At 32.6% G+C, this 20,765-nt stretch overlaps 1 protein-coding gene across 2 annotated transcripts in view; it reads right to left on the bottom strand.

Annotated features, from left to right (window-relative positions):
• Window positions 1-20,765, bottom strand: part of Chs2 (Chitin synthase 2) — a 180,179-nt gene that overhangs the window by 30,839 nt on the left and 128,575 nt on the right. For both annotated transcript variants that reach the window (XM_075304778.1, XM_075304777.1), the window contains exons 9-11: window positions 9,877-10,401; window positions 889-1,445; window positions 674-821 (exon numbers count right to left, since the gene is read on the bottom strand). In XM_075304778.1, the coding sequence (XP_075160893.1) occupies window positions 674-821; window positions 889-1,445; window positions 9,877-10,401 (1,230 nt within the window). The remainder of the gene's footprint in view (window positions 1-673; window positions 822-888; window positions 1,446-9,876; window positions 10,402-20,765) is intronic.

Here is a 20,765-nt window from a genome sequence, read left to right on the forward strand (position 1 = left end):
TGGACTACGGAAATACTCACATGGACGAAAATTTTCATCGCATAGACGAAAACACATTGATGAAACTGAATCGTCAATGTGACGAACGCTTTTTCTTTCGGTGTGTAATTACTACGGAATTAGATATAATCAGATCTCAAAATTGGCCTAGATCTAATGTCTTAGATATAATTATATCTATCATTATATATAGTTCGATCTAATGTTAGATTCCGTCATATATTGAATTATATATATAACATTATATCTAATTCTGTACCAACATATCTGGGTAAATCTGCTTAGATCTAAAGAGGCCAATTTTGAGATCCAATCATATCTAATTAGATCCCCCAATTTTTACATGGGAAATGATATTTGCACTCTAATTTCAGTTTTATAAAGCCTAGATCTAGAATTCATTTGGTTCTCAAAAATATTTTTATTTTAAAGAAGGAGCATAGCTTATGTGAAAGTCACATTTTTGGTGTTGGTTTAGTAGGATTTATTATCGTATCACTATGGGAAAAGGCTCTTTGAATGGTATGTCAACAATGACAACATTTTTTACTTAGTATAGAGAAAAAGCATGTAAGAAAATTGTGATTTCTTCATCGCTCTTATATCCGTTATCTACTGTAACATTTAAATATATTGATAAAGTGTTTACAATTTGAAATGTTCATTTCAATACCTGCTATGAAAATTTGCATAAAAACCAACAGAAAGAAGAGCGATGCAGGAGCCAACGGTCCATCATCGATCATTTGGATAATAATACCAATTAGTACGGCCATCATAACCAGACAATACACTGCACTTATCACAAAGGCTAGAAGGAGCTGAAAACACGATAAGCAATAAATTTTTCACTGAAAACATCCAGGTTCAATTCTACACATTACTTACCTGATAAGTTTGTTTCAGATAAATACAGGATAAAATAAAAGCCAACAGTGGTATAAAATTCCATAGAAATGATGTCCAAATACCAGTATCAAAAACCGTAACCAATGATCCAATCATCATAAGGAAAATAGTACCGGGCCCAAGAATTGTTCCAACCATTAACATGGCTTGGTAGAATATGTAAGGTCTTGATATTGAACTGTTATTCTTCACCACCATATCGGAGTCGGAAAGCAGGTCAAATATATTGGCTATGGTAGAGGGTACCCAGCGGCGACGTTGATTATAAAACTCGTTAAATATTTCGGGAGAATGTGTGTATGCATCCGAAGCCGCGGAATATTCGACTCGTAGGCCCTGTTTGAGAATGAGCGTGCAAAGCCATCGATCTTCACCCTGATCGTATTGGACATAGTGCATGGGTTCTTGGGAAACTGTGGTGTATTTCTTCATTACACTGTTCTCCATTAAAGCACTACCGCGAAACAGACTAAAGCATCCGGGACTACAGAGAACACATCCAATGACGTGCTCGGTGGCTTTTTGAAGCCAATGACCTGAAAAAAATTCATAAATAATGAGATCAATTAAACCCTCCCAGCATTTCAAAGTTCCATTTCATCCTCATCGCTACCATCGCTACTCGTAAATGTCGCTACAACAATCGCCAACTGTGATGGGGGAATCATATCAAAAAATACAAAATGTACATGAAAGTATTTTGCCATCACTATTGTTAGAAGAGCCATTTTATATTTTGTGAAACGCCAAGCGCAAATAATTTATTATGATTTATTTAAATAAAAACGAAAATAAAGTGCTGAAAACATAGTTATTACGCTTAAAATTGTGAAAGAGATATGGTGAACAATTTTCGACTTTCCAAATGGAATAAAGTGATTGTTTTTTCAGATATTTTTCCAGACACGCTGCCTCCATCGAGAATAAACAAATGGCTGATAGATGCTGTAACATGTAACTTGCTAAGTGTAAATCAACATCGTTCTTTTATTAATGAAAAAAGTTATGTTAAATGTGATGAGATAAACGTAAAAATGTTATATTTATAAGAATTTATAAATGTTTAATCAAATTAATAAACATCTACACCGTGTTTTACTTGACCACAATTATTCTTTTACAACTACCTTAAAGTGCACTTTTTCTGATAGTTTGAAGGGGCTCTTATTGGCGTCGTTCTAAATTGATTTAACAAGGTACCTAATAATTGCTCTGATGAGAAACTTTTTTGTAGTAACTGGGCGTGGTACAACTTCTCAATAGTGACGGAGCTTTTCCGACGAGTTTTTGATGTCGTATACGATTGTTTTCGACGTGGTGGGGATTCTCAGTAGTGCCGTCAAATTGAAAAAATGTTGTCAGGGAACATATTAATCTTCTATAAAACGTTAAAATGGTCGTTTATTATTATTATATTTTTTATTTTCAATTGTTGGTGCAAATCATCAATGCGATATTTGTTTAGGAAATGTAACACTTTTCTCCAAATTGATTTCGGGAGATAATTCGTCTTTCAATTCTCTCTTTGCAATCTCTTCCAGTTATAGTAATAAAAAACTAAGACAGCAATGAAAACGTATACATTTTGCTTTTGTAAAATCGATTCTCTTTGTGCACTTTAGAATGCAGTATGAGTTTTGGAGTAGAGTTTGAGGCTCGCATTAGTTACGAGGCAAAACATTTTGGGTATATTCTAGAACCAATTTCCAAAAATTAACATAAGCACAACAATGCTGGAAATTGGCAAGGTGTGTTGGAAGTAGTTATGTGCAGATACGTTTCTAAAAGAATGAGAAATTTTTTGCTGGGTTGGTACCGTGCAGACTACGATATTCAGATACCGATTTTATTGTACACTCAAAAAAAAGTGAACTCTCTATTTCACTAAAGCCAATTTAACTTTATTTTAGTTCATAGAAATATTATGTTTGGAGAAAGTTTTCTTTACTCTAATAATTTTTTGTGTACGTTAGTTAAATTAACTAAAACCGAGGAAAAAAATATACTCAAATGAAGCATAAAGATTAACTAAATTCGTGTCTTCAACAAAATAGTTCAGAATTTCTTTAAATTTGTAAATTTTACCAAAAATGCGTCCATCATGAACTTCGTATGTCACTAAAGACATTATTGCAATTTTTAACTCCAAGTTTTTCTTTGAAACTACAAAATTTTCTTTAACAAATGAAAAAACTTAGTTATGTCTAATAAATTTTCTTGAATTTGTCGAAAAATATTTACTTATTTTTATGTCATCGGCGTGATGCCAACGTTTGTAATACTGCTTAGTTAAAAATTTCTACAAATATTCAAAATTTTCTAAAATTAACCGAAAGTTTTCTTCCTGGTGGGTTCACTGTTCTTTCAGTGTACACAACAAAAAGCAACACGAGCTTACATTTCCTTAAATGTCGACCAAAATGAACTTGAAGTTATTTTCGAAATTTATACACTGTTAGAAAAATATGTCTTTCATATGTTCCGATATAAACAAAATGTGTTTCGGGAACAATTTTTAAACACAATATATATATATATATATATATATATATATATATATATATATATATATATATATATATATATATATATATATATATATATATATATATATATATATATATATATATATATATATATATATATATATATATATATATATATATATATATATATATATATATATATATATATATATATATATATATATTTATAAGTGCAAACATGTAATGTTCCTAAACTAACACTAAATGTTTGCGACACATATGTTAATAAGTAAGAATATATTATGTTTGGGGCATGAATGTTTCATAAAAATAATATGTGTGAATGTAAACATATATACATTTACAAATTTCGAGTAAACATATATACACTCAAAAAAAGTGAACTCTCTATTTCACTAAAGCCAATTTAACTTTATTTTAGTTTATGGAATTATTATGTTTGGAGAAAGTTGTCTTTATTCTAATATTTTTTTTGCGTATGTTAGTTAAATGAACTAAAAAACGGGAAAAATTATGCACAAATTAAGCATAAATATTTACTAAATTCGTATTTCTCACAAAATATGTTAGTTCATTATTTCTTTAAATTTGTAAATTTTACTAAAAATACGTCCATCATGAACTTCGTATGTCAATAAAGTCATTCTTGCAATTTTAACTTCAATTTTTTCCTTCAATCTACAAAATTTTCTTCAACAAGTGAAAAAAATTAGTTATGTCTACTAATTTTTCCTGAATTTGTCGAAAAATATTTACTTATTTCTGTCATATCGGCGTGATGCCAGCGTTTGTAATACTGTTTAGTTAAAATTTTCTAAAAATATTCAAAATTTTCTAAAATTTACCCAAAGTTTTCTTCCTGGTGGGTTCACTGTTTTTTCAGTGTATGTTGTGATATTTTATTGAGAGAGAGAGAGAGAGTATAGAGAAAGAAAAAGAAGTGGAAACCGGGAGGGTAGACGAAAGATATCAACATAACACAGCGAGAGAGCCAAAAGAGAGCAATTTCTGTGAAACCGCTTGTTTCGGAACTGTTTTATGATAAGGCCAAAAATTTGATATGTTTAAGTCTACATATTATTTAAATTGAATATTAGAATGAGTATTCGGAGTAAAGAGAATAGACATTCGGAACCAACACTGAAAAAAATCATGCCCGGTTCCAAAGATGTTGTCTTACTTTAACAATTTTGGTATTGATTCCGAGCCAAAGAAGCGGAGAATTCAAGTAAGGATACTTTTAAGACACAATTCTCTTTTCAATTTTGGTTTAGTGTACTTGACTCTACTTTTCGGCTTTATTTCTTCATAAGCTATCAAAGCCCTTTAAAAACATGTTAACGACAACTTTATTTTCCAAATTCAGACACGACTTCCAGTAGAAATTATACTATATTTCAAGTTAAAAACGTCTTTAAAATAAAGTGTAGAAAAACATGTCCTAGTTTTGAACGATTTTTTGCTTTGTAGTCAAGATGCAAAAAGACAATAAATTTAAAGACATTTTCATTAATTTTAAAGATTTTTTCTGAATTATTAAAGTCAAATTGACCTTAGCCTAAAAAAATTTTCTTTCATGTTATGATACCCATTTTTAAGTTCAATCCCTTAATTATAAGGACAACACGACGTCATTGAAAAGATTATCGACTTTTGGGCAAGGAAAAAAACTTTATATTAGAGAAATGCGTCTTCTACGCTAAGCAAAATTTGCATTCATATTTTAAGGACATGAAATGAAACCTTCAATGAAAATTTCAAATTTCTTGTGTCCATGCACCCAAAGAAAAAATACTTTCCTAAGGAACGAAATTTCCCCTTGACATAAAGTATTTTCATTGAGAGCAAATAAACCCGAATTCATGACGAACATTGTAACAATGGTCTCTAATCTGTTTTATTTGCTTCTAAAGAAAATTGTTTAGCGTCAAAAGATATCTTCGTTTGTCTAAAATTTCGTTCCTCAGAATAGATAACTCTTCTTTCAGGGTAGTAAAGGCGAATTCGATCCAGCACAATGGTGTTACCCTAGGGTTACATTACTTCTTCCCTAATTGTTCTTACGCCCACAATATAGCGCCATCCGACACTTATCAGATGCAGCGCAGATGCAACGAAAAAATGTTGTCGTGAGACATCCTGACTACAAAGCAAACAAGCGTTTAAAAATAGAAGAATTTTTCTTCTCGCTTTATTTAAAGACTTTTTTATTTGAAACATAGCATAGTTTCTACTTGTGTCAAGTCGGAATTTGGAAATTTAAGTTGTCGTTAACATGATTTCTCCGCTTCTTTGGCTCAGAACCAATTCCAAAATCATTGATGTAAGGACAAAATCTTTGGAACCGGGAATGCTTTTTTCAGTGTGTTAATTATTTGTATAGAATTTCGTAAAGCTTTTTTCTACGATTGAAATAATATTAAAATAATATAAATTATTAATATTAAACTCTCTTGAATTAATCACACTAAAAATAAGCCGGGTTTCCACATACACGCAAAAAAATAATTCTTTCCTCCCAAACGAAATTTTAGACAAACAAAGTTCATTTCTCATTTCCTTTTCGTTGAAAGGAAGTGTATTTGGAAGAAAAGTATATACTTTATGTGATAAACGTTTATTCTTTTCCAAGATGTAAAAACAATTTCATAAAGACTAACTCAAAAAAAAAAAAAATTCTGGCTAATTGCATTTTCCCCTCACATCTTTCTCACTTCCACGAAGTTTTTAGTTCTTAGCACCTTTTTCTGTAATACAAACAATGTAGAAGAAATTAAACGATTTTATAAATTTTTAAATTTTTTTACCTTTCGCCTGGACGGAGAATCGAACCGCGGACCATGCAATTTGTAAGCCAACACACTATCCACTGAGCTATGTAGCCGTTATTGTTTTTTTATCTTTGTTTTATTTCCCATTTCTTTTAAATACCGTTATAATTATCATTCAAATAATTAAAGTACATTTTCTTAGCGATCTATGTCTTATCTAAGAATATAAATGTTCTCTCTCTTAAATGTTAACTGGTAGTCCAGCCCATTCAATAAATTAATCAATTGGGAGCAATCCAATAGCCGTTATTGTCATCAATAGACAATTACCTATATAAGTTATATTTATATGGCATAGCTTGCGGCGCACACGAGCCGATTAAACAAAGTTTATTTCACAGAAAAAATCATTTAGTTGGACACCATGGAGCAGTGGTTGCTACGTCTGACTTGCATGGCAAGGGTCGTGGGTTCGATCCCTGCTTCGACCAAAGTTTTTTTTTTGTTTTTTGTTTTTTTTTTTTACATATATTCCAGATATGTTAGGAAGATTCCAAAAAAATGTTTAACATTACATTGTAGTATATTAAAATTTTAACTGTAAAATGTGTCTTATTAAAAACCTAGAGTCAGAAAAGAACAGTGTTTGATATAAACGAAATGGACTGTGTTGTTGATTCAAAAATAATTTTTTTATTAAAAAAATTAACACTTTGTAACAAACGAAGTTTTTTGGTGATAAAAGTGTATACTTTTCGAAGCAATTCAAAAAACTCTAACAAAAGAAAAACGTTTTCGGTACACGTTTTCCAAACGTTTTTTTTCTTTGCGTGCACGCAAAAAAATAATTCTTTCCTCCCAAACGAAATTTTAGACAAACAAAGTTCGTTTCTCATTTGCTTTTCGCTGTAAGGAAGTGTATTTGGAAGAAAAGTATATACTTTTTGTGATAAACGTTTATTCTTTTCCAGGATGTAAAAACAATTTCATAAAGACTAGCTCAAAAACAAAAACATTATTTTCTTGCTAATTGCATTGTCCCTCACATCTTTCTCACATCCACGAGGATTTTTAGTTCTTAACACCTTTTCCTGTAATACCAACAATGTAGAAGAAATTATACGATTTTATAAATTTTTACAATTTTTTTACCTTTCGCCTGGACGGAGAATCGAACCGCGGACCATGCACATTGTAAGCCAACACACTAACCACTGAGCTATGTACCTGTTATGGTCATCAATAGATAAATATCCATATAAGTTATATTTATATAGCATAGCTTGCGGCGCCCACGAACCGAATAAACAAAGTTTATTTAACAGAAACAAACATTTAGTTTGGCACCGTGGAGCAGTGGTAGCTACGTCCGACTCTCATGCCAAGGGTCGTGGGTTCGATCCCTGCTTCGGCCAAAGTTTTTTTTTTGCTTTTGTTTTTTTTTTACATATATTCCAGATATATTCGGAAGATTCCGAAAAAATGTTCAACATTACATTGTACTATATTAAATTTTGAACTGTAAAATGTGTCTTATTAAAGACCTAAAGTCAGAAAAGAACAGTGTTTGATATAAACGAAATGGACTGTGTTGTTATTTCAAAAATAACTTTTTTTATTGAAAAAATAAAAATTTTGTAACAAACGAATTTTTTGGTGATAAAAGTTTAAAATTTTCGAAGCAATTCAAAAAACTCTAACAAAAGAAAAACGTTTTCGGTACACGTTTTCCAAACGTTTTTTTTTCTTTGCGTGTAATTGTAATGACAATAATAAATACTTCTATGTCATTTTCGAATTGTTATTCTCAAATTGTTATGCAGTTGGCTGTTAATAAAAAAGGGATTTAAAATCCACTTTTAGTAGATTTCGAACCTAATGTGAATGGGCTATTAGGTATATTATAGCGTAATTCATGAATCCAACTCCCTTAAACAATCTTCATTTATTTATATTTTAAGTGTGAAATTAATTTGCGTGTAATATAAATAAGATTTATAATTTGATTTGTTCCATTTTTGTTTATTTCTACAATATTCGATTCTATTCAAGTAATGTTCATATTACAGCATTCTCGCCATATTTTGATCTATTGTAATCGGCGAGAGAAGTCAATATTTTCGAGATTTGTTTGCCTGAGACAATAAGTGGCTATTTTGTATGCTTTGGTATGTCTACGAATAAGTGAACGAATAAGCACTACTTATTTCATGGCCTAAGGTATGCCTGGGGAGAAGTACTTTCCTCCTATGACATCCTAAATTAAAATCATGCATTTGGACAATAATCGCCTGCTTTGGTATCAGGCTAACATGAAAAGTTAAAAGTAAAAAATTTAAAACAATTTAGCATAATAACATTTTTTAAATGTCGAGAAGATGCCTTTCCTGTGTACTATTACATGAGGAACTTTCTATCTGACAACATAGTTCAACACCAAGTTCATGTACATTTAAGTTTTTCAGAATGTTTGGCAAGAAGGACTGAAGGGGACTTTATGGCAAATATTAAAAAATTAAACACCGTGTTCCCATTTAGGGATCATCCTCTACCGAAGAAGTTTAGATTTTGCACTATTCGAAGAAAAGGGGAGCCACCGTGGTACAGTGGTTAGCATGCCCGCCTTGCATACACGAAGTCGTGGGTTCGATTTCTGCTTCGACCTAACACCAAAAAGTTTTTCAGCGGTGGATTATCCCACCTCAGTAATGCTGGTGACATTTCTGAGTGTTTCAAAGCTTCTCTAAGTAGTTTCACTACAATGTGGAACACCGTTCGGACTCGGCTATAAAAAGTAGGTGTCATTGAGCTTAACATGGAATCGGGCAGCACTCAGTGATAAGAGAAAAGTTCACCAATGAGGTATCACAATGGACTGAATACTCTAAGTGAGCCTGATACATCGGGCTGCCACCTAACTTAACCTAACCTAACCTAAGAAGAGTTCCTCTTGTCCGAAAACTGCATAATGTATTAATTTAATCATATTCAACAATATCTGCGTGAGTAACAAATTACACTCAAGAAAATAATCCCGCTCTCCAACATACAACGCTTAAAAGTTAAATTTGCAATTTTAGTGACACCTAGGATGTTAAGAGTTCAATAACGCTCTCGATTTTAATCGTGCTCATGATTTCAGACACGTCCCTCAGGTAAATTACTCATAAAATTATTCGTGAGTCAAGACATTTTCGTGCGTGAATGTGCGTGAGTACAAGTTTTCTTTTCGTGAGTGTCCGTGAGACCTACCAAACAATATCGTACGTGAGTATGCGTGAGCAAGATATTTCCGTCGTTAGTGTGCGTGAGCGTGAGTAAAATATTACTCACGTACACACCTCTACTGTAAATTTCAATTAAATCGCAGAAGTTTATATTTGTTCTATTCTTTTAAAATGGAACGTTCCCCTCCCCGCCCAAACATCGAAAAATGAGGTGTCCTATTTACACCATATGATCATTCTCTGTGGTCTCTGAAAATGTCAACTGAGTGAAATAGTCTTTAAGGATCGCAAAAAAGGGTCCATTTCACATTAAAAATTAGCAATGTTGACGTGAATTTAGCTTATCAAGCATTTTAGTCCGTTAAACAAACTTTAGTTTATTCCCCCACTAACGCCTGACATATCCTGGTTAAATCAAAGGATGCATTAATTCAATTCCATCACTCCCATCAATGCACTTACCAATTGCATATTCGAAGATTTGATACCATACCATGGGTCCCCTGCCAACAGGATGAATTCGTCCACATGCTGCACCCAACTCGTCAATGGCCTTCATTCGATCTATTAGTAACTGCACTGCCTGAGGCTGAAAATCGATGTCACCATCGAGGGCCAACAGAAATGTGTTCTCAGCTATTACGGCTTTACGCTTGGCTGACACATTTTCCAATTCCATGATGCGAAAGCCCAACAGGTAGTACATGTACATAACTTGTGACCAGCGCTTCTTGTGACGAATTTTATCCTTGTTTTTCAGATGGGCAATCATTTTTGTACGTCCGGGCAGTGTCCATACCAAACGACCGCCATAAGGTGTTTCAATTTTCACAGGTGGCTTGATTTTTATGTTGACGCCGTAAACCTCGAAAGCAGCCTTATCGATGCTGGTAATTAACAGTTTCACATATTCATTAAGCGGAGGATTTTTAGGATTCTCCACATATTTTTCGTCCAATATGAAGGCATCGTCAAAGAAAATGTTGGCTATAGGAGTGGAAGAGAAGAGGAAAGAAGCATCGATTAAATTGATATCTAACACAATTTGGCAAATGTGACATCATGGTTAAAAAACGCTTTTCCAAGATGCAATCTAACTTGCAGGAAGCATGTATACTTTTGGATACTGGTAAAACAGGGTGAAGTATGTTTTATATGAACAATGAACTCGTGGACTGTTATACCCTCCACCATAGGATGGAGGTATATTAACTTTGTCATTACGTTTGTAACACATCGAAATATTGTCCTAAGACCCCATAAAGTATATATATGGTGAAATTCTGAGTCGATCTAACCATGTCCGTCTGTTGAAATCACGATAGCTTGCGAACGAAGCTAGCTATCGACATGAAACTTGGCATAAGTAGTTGTTATTGATGTAGGTCGGATGGTATTGCAAATGGGCCATATTGGACCACTTTTACGTATAGCCCCCATATAAACCGACTCCAAGATTAGGCTTGCGGATCTTCTTAGAGAAGCAAATTTCATCCGATCCGGTTGAAATTTGGTACGTGGTGTTAGTATATGATCTCTAACAATCATGCAAAAATTGGTCCATATCGGTCCATAATTATATATAGCCCCCATATAAACCGATCCCCAGATTTGACCTCCGGAGCCTCTTGGAGGAGCACAATTCATCCGATCCGGTTGAAATTTGGTACGTCGTGTTAGTAAAGGGTGCACTGTTAGAAAAATATGTTTTTCATATGTTCCGATATAAACAAAATGTGTTTCGGGCACAATTTTTAAACACAATATATTTAAGTACAAACATGTAATGTTCCTAAACTGACTCTAAATGTTTGGGACACTTATGTTAGTATGTTAGAATATATTATGTTTGGGGCATGAATGTTTCTTAAAAATAATATGTGTGAATGTAAACATATATACATTTACAAATTTTGAGTAAACATATATATGTTGTGATATTTTATTCAGAGAGCGACATAGAGAGAGAGATAGTATAGAGAAAGAAATAGCGATGGAAACCGGGAGGGTTGACGAAAGATATCAACATAACACAGCGAGAGAATCAAAAGAGAGCAACTTGTGTGAAACCGCTTGTATGTTGTTTCGGAAAACTGTTTTATGACAAAGCCAAAAATTTGATATGCTTAAGTCTAAATATTATTTAATTTGAATATTAGAATGAGTATACGGAGTAAAGAGAATAGAAATTTCAAAAAAAAGAGCATGTACTTTCGCCTTGAGAGCAGCATTTTACGTATGTGTGGACATGTGTTTTGTTTATCATTTTGGCATTATGGGCACAATTTGTTTCTTGGTTCGTTAAAAGAAATCGGAACGTACGAGGAGTAAGTCAAAATATTCAGACAAAGGAAATTAAAAAGAAACGGTGAAAAATATACAAAAATTACAAAGGTATCTTCATAAAAATAACGAAAGGGCACTATACTCTTTTTAGAGTTTGGACAGTAAAATGAAAAAAGGAGGAAACAGTGAAAAATTAAACAGTAAAATGTATAAAAACAAAGTTTAGTTCCCCTTTATTAATAAGTAGTCCAAGAGGACTTGACGGACACCTTCAAATATAAAAGCGGACATTAAGTTCGAGTTTTGCAGCTACAACAATTGAAAAAGTTTATTTTCTTTAAAATGAATTATTAAAGAAAAGTAAAAGGCAAAACTGGGTCATTTTATAGCAATAATGCCAACTTAGTAACTGCCTTAAAGTTAAAAATGAAATTAAGTACAAAACACGATAAGTTTTAAATGCATTTAAAATGGTGTTAAATGCAAGTAAAAAACTGTACACGCCTAAATAAATTTATGTGTATATTATAAAATTATTTATGTCTGTTTATACTCGACTCCACGTTCTTCTTTTATTAGAGTTTTTGGAGTCCTTCCAAAATTTCAAACTTTTATACCAAAAACAGTTTTTTATTACAAAATTGTTATTTTTCCAATAAAAAAATAATATTTTATCCAAAAGCTCAGTCCATTTCGTTTATATCAAGCACTGTTTCTGATTGTAAATCTTTAATAACCCACATTTCAAAGTTTCATTATAAAAATTTAATATAGTATAAATATAAATGTGTAAATTAAAAAAAAAAATTGGTGTACGGTCGGAGCAGGGATTGAACCCACGACCCTTTGCATGAAAGGCGGACATGCTAACCATTGCTCCACGTGGCAAACAAATGTACGTTTCTGTTAAACAATGTTTTGTTTGCATCGGCTCGTGGGCGCTGCAGACTATGCTACATAAATATAACTTATAACGATAATTGTCTATTGATGGCCATAACAGCTATGTAGAATGGTAAAATTTAAAAAATTTATAAAATTGAATAATTTCTTCAACATTATTTGTATTACAGAAAAAGGTGCCAAGAACTAAAAAATTTCGTGGAAATGAAAATTATGTGAGGGAATGAGCACAATCTTCTTTGGGGAGAATTCTTCCAAGCATATAATATTTTTGGGCTCAAAATGCTTCCAAACATACAATAGTTGTGTTCCATTACGTACTACTAGTTACTACTTTTACTAGTTTTTACTAGAAACCGTTCCTGCACCCCAAAAAATAGTAAAAGTAGTAAACAGTTTTAAGAGAACAATGTCAAAATGCATGTCTCTTTTAAAATTTTTTACTACAAGTTACTCGACAAATTCTTTCGAGTAAACGTAGTAGATATGTCATGACAAAAATAATTATTTCTTTTTAAATTTTACAAACCAAAGTAGTTTCAAATCGTTTTTATGGAAATAATTCTGTAACTTTTTAATGGATTAAGATATCAACATAATTTTTTCTTTGTGCCAAAGCTGAGATGTTTTTCTCTATGTTTAGATGTTTGTAGGTCCCTAGTAGGTTCACGGGCTGGCCTATAGACTTTGGAAGTTGGACACCTCGGATGTATGAAATTTTATTTTACTTGGCAAACGCGCAATTATGCACCGATTTTCATGATTTTTACTTGGCTGGGTAGAACTTATAAACCTCCATAAAAAGATTGTGTATGTGTGCGAATATATCTAATATTTGCGAGATATGGGCCTTACAATTAATTTTTTTTGCAAAATTTGAACAAAGTTGGGTCTGTATTTTGAGTCTAGAAGGATAGTTTTAAGATCGATTATTGTTATATTTTCTTAACTGCATTCCTTTTAAAATTCTACGTATTCTGGAGGAAAAGTTGTGCACCTTTGTGTTTTAGATTGAAAGTGTAGACTCCTCAATTTTGAATTTCAAAACAATGCCGAACCAATACCACTTGTTTCGAATAAAGTACCAAAACATTGACCAAATTCGGCACACCCTTTTGAATTTCATGCAAATCGGATGAAAGTTTTAGTGTCTATGTGCTGAAGATCCCATCTGGGGGGACGGTTTATATGGGAGCAAAATCGAAACTTAGGCCGATCTTCGAATTTGACCTTCTTGTAGACGTGTCTGCGCAAAATTTCAGCGCTGTAGGTTCGTTATTGAAGGATGTAGCCTGATTACAACAGATAGCCAGACAGACGGGCCTCGTTATATCGTGTTTTAATTTCTCCCTGATCAAGACTATATGTATTTCTATAGTCAGAGATCGTTATTTGTATGTGTTATAAACGGAATGACAAACCCCCCATGTAAGATACTGATTCCATTGCAATAAGGATTTCAAAGTTTCCTGCAACAAAATCTGCCATTTGTCAAAGTAATTGCGATATAAAAGTATTTAACTTACCTGCTTCCTTGTTTTGAAAATATTTTTTTTTTAAATCACAATACATCTTTTGATTTTTATTTGGCATTTTTACTATTTTTACTATATTTTCGTTCCTGTACATTTAACAAATTTTCAACTCTGAGAGGATTTTCAATATTTCTCTCTTTTACTACTTTCCACTACGAGTAAAGTAAAGGAACACAACTAATATGTTCACATAAAACAAACATATTAATGTTTCGGCAGTATCCAATAATATATATGCTTCCTGCAAAATATGTTTGGAACATATGTTAGATTTTTTTTGAGGGTGTGGTTAAAATTTCAAGGGCCAATGTTGATTTTGAATAAAACACAAACTATTTAGGAAATTATTGTAATTTTATTTTATTATGATATACTGGTATTACTCAATTATGTATGGAACAAAATATCGGCCAAATGGGCGCCGCGACATCGGTGGCACACCTTCATCCGATGGTCCAAATTTTCGATGACGCTGAGGCATAATGGAGGTTCTATGCCGTTAATGTGCCGAATTATCTCATCCTTTAGCTCTTGAATTGTTGCTGGTTTATCGACGTACACCTTTTCTTTCAAATAACCCCAAAGAAAAAAGTCCAACGGTGTCAAATCACATGATCTTGGCGGCCAATTGTCATCGCCATTACGTGAGATAACACGGCCATTGAATTTGTTGCGCAAAAGAGACATTGTTTCGTTAGCTGTGTGGCAAGTGGCACCGTCCTGCTGAACCCACATATCGTCCACATCCATATCTTCCAATTCGGGCCATAAAAAGTTCGTTATCATCTCACGATAGCGAACACCATTCACAGTAACTGCCAGACCGGCCTCATTTTGGAAAAAATACGGCCCGATGATGCCGCCAGCCCATAAACCGCACCAAACAGTCACTCTTTGCATTGGTTTTTCGACAATCACTCTTGGATTCTCATTCGCCCAAATGCGGCAATTCTGTTTATTGACGAATTCACTGAGGTGAAAATGTGCTTCATCACTGAAGATGATTTTCTTCGAAAATTGATCATCTACTGTTGCCATTTCTTGGAAGCATTTAACACGTTGTTGGATTGTGTATCTCCCCATGGTTCAAATTGAGTAAGTCTGAAATAGAGAAATGTCAAATAAAATTTGGAAAAAACTTGGCGTTTAGGTGTGGTTCACATTCAACATCGGCCCTTACAATTTAACCACCCTTTATATGGTCTCTAACAACCATGAAAAATTTGGTTCATAATTATATATATCCCCATATAAATCGATCCCCAGATTTGACCTCCGCAGCCTCTTGGAGGAGCAAAATTCATCCGATTCGGTTGAAATTTGGTACATTGCGCTAGTACATGGCCGCTAACAACCATGCCAAAATTGATCCATATCGGTCTATAGTTATATATAGCCGATCCCCAATCACACAGAAATTGGTCCAAAAATAATTTACCAAAATTTTATTTATATAGAAAATATTGTCAAAATTTTATTTCTATAGAAAATTTTGTCAAAATTTTATTTCTGTAGAAAATTTTGTCAAAATTTTATTTCCATAGAAAATTTTGTCAAAATTTTATTTCTATAGAAAATTTCGTCAAAATTTCATTTGTATAGAAAATTTTGTCAAAATTTCATGTCTATAGAAAATTTCGTCAAAATTTTATTTCTATAGAAAATTTTGTCACAATTTTATTTCTATCGAAAATTTTGCCAAAATTTTATTTCTATAGAAAATTTTGTCACAATTTTATTTCTATAGAAAATTTTGTCAAATTTTTATTTCTATAGAAAATTTTGTCAAAATTTTATTTCTATAGAAAATTTTTTCAAAATTTTATTTCTATAGAAAATTTTGTCAAAATTTTATTTCTATAGAAAATTTTGTCACAATTTTATTTCTATAGAAAATTTTGTCACAATTTTATTTCTATAGAAAATTTTGTCAAATTTTTATTTCTATAGAAAATTTTGTCAAAATTTTATTTCTGTAGAAAATTTTGTCAAAATTTTATTTCCATAGAAAATTTTGTTAACATTTTATTTCTATAGAAAATTTTGTCAAAATTTTATTACTATAGAAAATTTCGTCAAAATTTCATTTATATAGAAAATTTCGTCAAAATTTTATTTCTATAGAAAATTTTGTCATAATTTTATTTCTATAGAAAATTTTGCCAAAATTTTATTTCTATAGAAAATTTTGTCACAATTTTATTTCTATAGAAAATTTTGTCAAATTTTTATTTCTATAGAAAATTTTGTCAAAATTTTAGTTCTATAGAAAATTTTGTCAAAATTTTATTTCTTTTTTTCATTTTATTCATTTATTTGCAATCTTTTTTCAACAAAACAATAAGCAAATGTTATAACTATTCACATTGACTGTGCATCGAGTTCCAGCAAACTCGACAAAGTACTCCATATATCTTAACTATTTATTTTGTGTATGGTAAATCAAGAATATGATGTCTCTTCAGCCTCTTCACCTCGTCAGTGTCATCAAGTAAAGTTATAGCAACTATGTTGGAATGATTACTTAGACGAGCTAAGTATCGCGAACTGTAACGTTTTATTTCCATAGAAAATTTTGTTAACATTTTATTTCTATAGAAAATTTTGTCAAAATTTTATTACTATAGAAAATTTCGTCAAAATTTCATTTATATAGAAAATTTCGTCAAAATTTTATTTCTATAGAAAATTTTGCCAAAATTTTATTTCTATAGAAAATTTTGTCACAATTTTATTTCTATAGAAAATTTTGTCAAATTTTTATTTCTATAGAAAATTTTGTCAAAATTTTAGTTCTATAGAAAGTTTTGTCAAAATTTTATTTCTTTTTTTCATTTTATTCATTTATTTGCAATCTATTTTCAACCGAACAATAAGCAAATGTTATAACTATTCACATTGACTGTGCATCGAGTTCCAGCAAACTCGACAAAGTACTCCATATATCTTAACTAATTATTTTGTGTATGGTAAATCAAGAATATGATGTCTCTTCAGCCTCTTCACCTCGTCAGTGTCATCAAGTAGAGTTATAGCAACTATGTTGGAATGATTACTTAGACGAGATAAGTATAGCGAACTGTAACGTTTTACTTCATTGTCCAACAAACCAGGGTGCATCTGTCAATAACCTTAAAGATTTTGATTGAAATCGCTGCAGATTTCTGATATTTGATTTACTGGTTGTCCCCCATATTTGGATGCCATAACTCCATATCGGTTTCAGAATTGCTTTATACAGCATTATTTTGTTTTCAATTGATAATTTTGAACGTTTTCCCAATAGCCAATACATTTTCTTTAGCTTATAATCTAACTGCTTCCTTTTGGCAACGACATGATCTTTCCAGTTAAGCTTTTTATCAAAGTGAAGCCCCAAATATTTGACACTGTCTGCTTTGGGAATAATAAACCTGTTTAAAAACAAACGTCTACTATCATCCAACCTAAGAGTAAATGTGACATGAGTAGATTTTTCAGCAGTCAACATAATATTCCACTTCATTCACCAGTCATAGATACGGTTCAGTTCACCTTGAACTAAAGCAGTTGCATGGCTGGATGTTTTGCTCTTAGCCAAAATAGCAGTGTCATCCGCATAGGTTGTAGTTAATATATTGTTATTGGTTGGCATATCAGCCGTATAAACTGTATAAAGAACTGGCCCCAATACACTTCCTTGTGGAACTTCTGAATTCATTCTGCCAAACTCTGAAGAAGTTTCATTAAAGCATACAAAAAAGTTCCTCTCATCAAGATACGATTTAAGAATTAAATAAAACGGAGCTGGTAGTGATCATTTTAGTTTAAATAGTAAGCCCTGATGCCAAACCCGATCAAAAGCTTGTTTTACATCCAAAAATACAGCAGCACAGTATAACTTCCTCTCAAGCGAGTCTCGTATAAAATTGGCAACTCGGTGGCATTGCTATGGAGTTCCATGATGGTTCCGAAATCCAAATTGATGTTCAGGAATTAAGTCTAATTTTTCTAGTATAGGTGCTTTTTAAAAAGTTTTTCAAATAATTTGGAGAATATAGGCAATAGACTGATCGGCCTGTAAGAAGATATTTCATGATCAGATTTATTTGGCTTACAAATCATAATAATTTTCGCACATTTCCATTGTGCGGGATAGTGACTCGTCCTTAGGATAGAGTTAAAAATTTTTGTTAGGAATACAATTCCTTTAAGAGGGATGGACTTTACAACATCCGCGTTAATACCGCCATAACCAGAAGATTTTGCACGCTTCAAGTTTTTTATTTCCTGATTAACTTCTCTTGTAGTAAATGATTTAATGGGCAAGTCCATTTGACATGGAGTATCGAGAAAAGCTGTAATATTTGTCAGCATCGCTGGAAAATGAGAAAGGGGTGAATGTTTGCTCAAGATGTTCTTTAAATGCATCAACTTTGCTTTGTTCTGTTCTACACCATCCTCCCTTCGGATTTTTAATGGGACCATTGCTCTTTTTAGGATGTGCGATATGTTTCGTAGCTTTCCAGAGATTATAATCACTATTTTCTGAGGGACTTAAATTTTGCAAGAAAAAGTCCATTGAATGTTGTTTTTCTTTTTGCATTTACAGTTTTAGCTGATTCGAAACCCGATTGAGGTTTGTTCTATCACTGGGGCATCTGGTATTTTCCATATTTTTCGCAGTCTTCTCTTTTCTTTGATAAGCTTTCTTAATTCAAGTGAAATGCTGGAAAGAGAGGTGTTATTTTCCATTCTCTGTGGAATGGATACACTCGACGCAGAGTATAAAACATTTGTTAAGGTTTCTATGACATCCTCTATGTTCTTACCAGTTTTCAGTGAAATATTCAAATTTATATTTGAATTAAAATATCTATCAAAAACTTCTTTATTAGTCCTCTTCGTAATAAGCCTGGTACATTTACTATTTTTTAGACAACATGAGCCAAACGTGATTATAATCGGAACGAAAAACTAAAGAACACAGGTTCAAATCGCACCAGCGACAATTTTTTTATCAAATCTTTTTTATTTGATATTTTGTCTTTTTTTCTGCGTATACTTTTGTAGAAAAAAATTTTTCCATTTAAACCTTTCCAAAAGAACTTCCATGGAAGTGAAAAATCAACCGACACAGGTTCAAATTTTTAATTTTATTTTTATTATGTCTTTTTTAATTGTTTGTTTATTTTCTTTTCTTTTTTTTGCGACGTTCAAAATTTAATGGACTTTAAACTGCCAAATACGGTATTTTTAAGGCTGGTCCAGAAGAATTCATCGGAAGTGGATAAAAAATGATGGAGAATCCTGGGATGCTCTTAAAGAGAAATTTTAGGGAAACAACTTCCATTTTTGTTGGTGGATATAGATAGACAGATGAATATATATCTGTCTTGGAACATAGGGCTTGTTATACAGTTTAAATAAGGGAGACTTTTCGAATTTTTGTGTTTATCAAACTCTGGAAAAGCAGGCATTTCGAAAATTCCCTTCAAGAGCGATACAACAATTATAACAACCTTCCAATTTTTTGATACCATTTTGGTAGTACTCCTTCGGTTTTGCCTCAAAATAGACCTCAGTTTCGGCGATCACTTCTTCATTGCATCCAAATGTTTCCCTGCGAGCATCCTTTTGAGATCTGAGAACAAGAAAAAGTCGCTGGGTGCCAGATCTGGAGAATACGGTGGGTGGGGAAGCAATTCGAAGCCCAATTCATGAATTCTTGCCACCGTTCTCAATGATTTGTGGCACGGTGCGTTGTCTTGGTGGAACAACACTTTTTTCTTTTTCATATAGGGCCGTTTTGCCGCGATTTCGACCTTCAAATGCTCCACTAACGCCATATAATAGTCACTGTTGATGGTTTTTCCCTTCTCAAGATAATCGATAAAAATTATTCCATGCCCATCCCAAAAAACAGAGGCCATTATTTTGCCAGCGGACTTTTGAGTCTTTCCATGCTTCGGAGACGGTTCACCGGTCGCTGTCCACTCAGACGACTGTCGATTGGACTCAGGAGTGTAGTGATGGAGCCATGTTTCATCCATTGTCACATATCGACGGAAAAACTCTGGTGTATTACGAGTTAACAGCTGCAAACATTGCTCAGAATCATCAACACGTTGTTGTTTTTGGTCAAATGTGAGCTCGCGCGGCACCCATTTTGCACAGAGCTTCCGCATATCCAAATATTGATGAATGATATGACCAACACGTTCCTTTGATATCTTTAAGGCCTCTGCTATCCCGATCAACTTAATTTTACGGTCATTCAAAATCATTTTGTGGATTTTTTTGATGTTTTCGTCGGTAACCACATATTTCGGACGTCCACTGCGTTCACCGTCCTCCGTGCTCATTTCACCACGCTTGAATTTTGCATACCAATCAATTATTGTTGATTTCCCTGAGGCAGAGTCCGGAAACTCATTATCAAGCCAAGTTTTTGCTTCCATCGTATTTTTTCCCTTCAGAAAACAGTATTTTATCAAAACGCGAAATTCTTTTTTTCCATTTTGTTTCACAAAAACAAAAGTTGTTTCACAAAAGACGCTCTATCTCACAAACTAATTGACTTACAGACGTCAAATTTTGACACGAATCATTTGAAGGTTGGTACTATATAAAAATAATATGCATTTA

The sequence above is a fragment of the Haematobia irritans genome, chromosome 4 (genome assembly GCF_050003625.1).
Source record: "Haematobia irritans isolate KBUSLIRL chromosome 4, ASM5000362v1, whole genome shotgun sequence".
Classification (NCBI taxonomy): Eukaryota; Metazoa; Arthropoda; class Insecta; order Diptera; family Muscidae; genus Haematobia; species Haematobia irritans.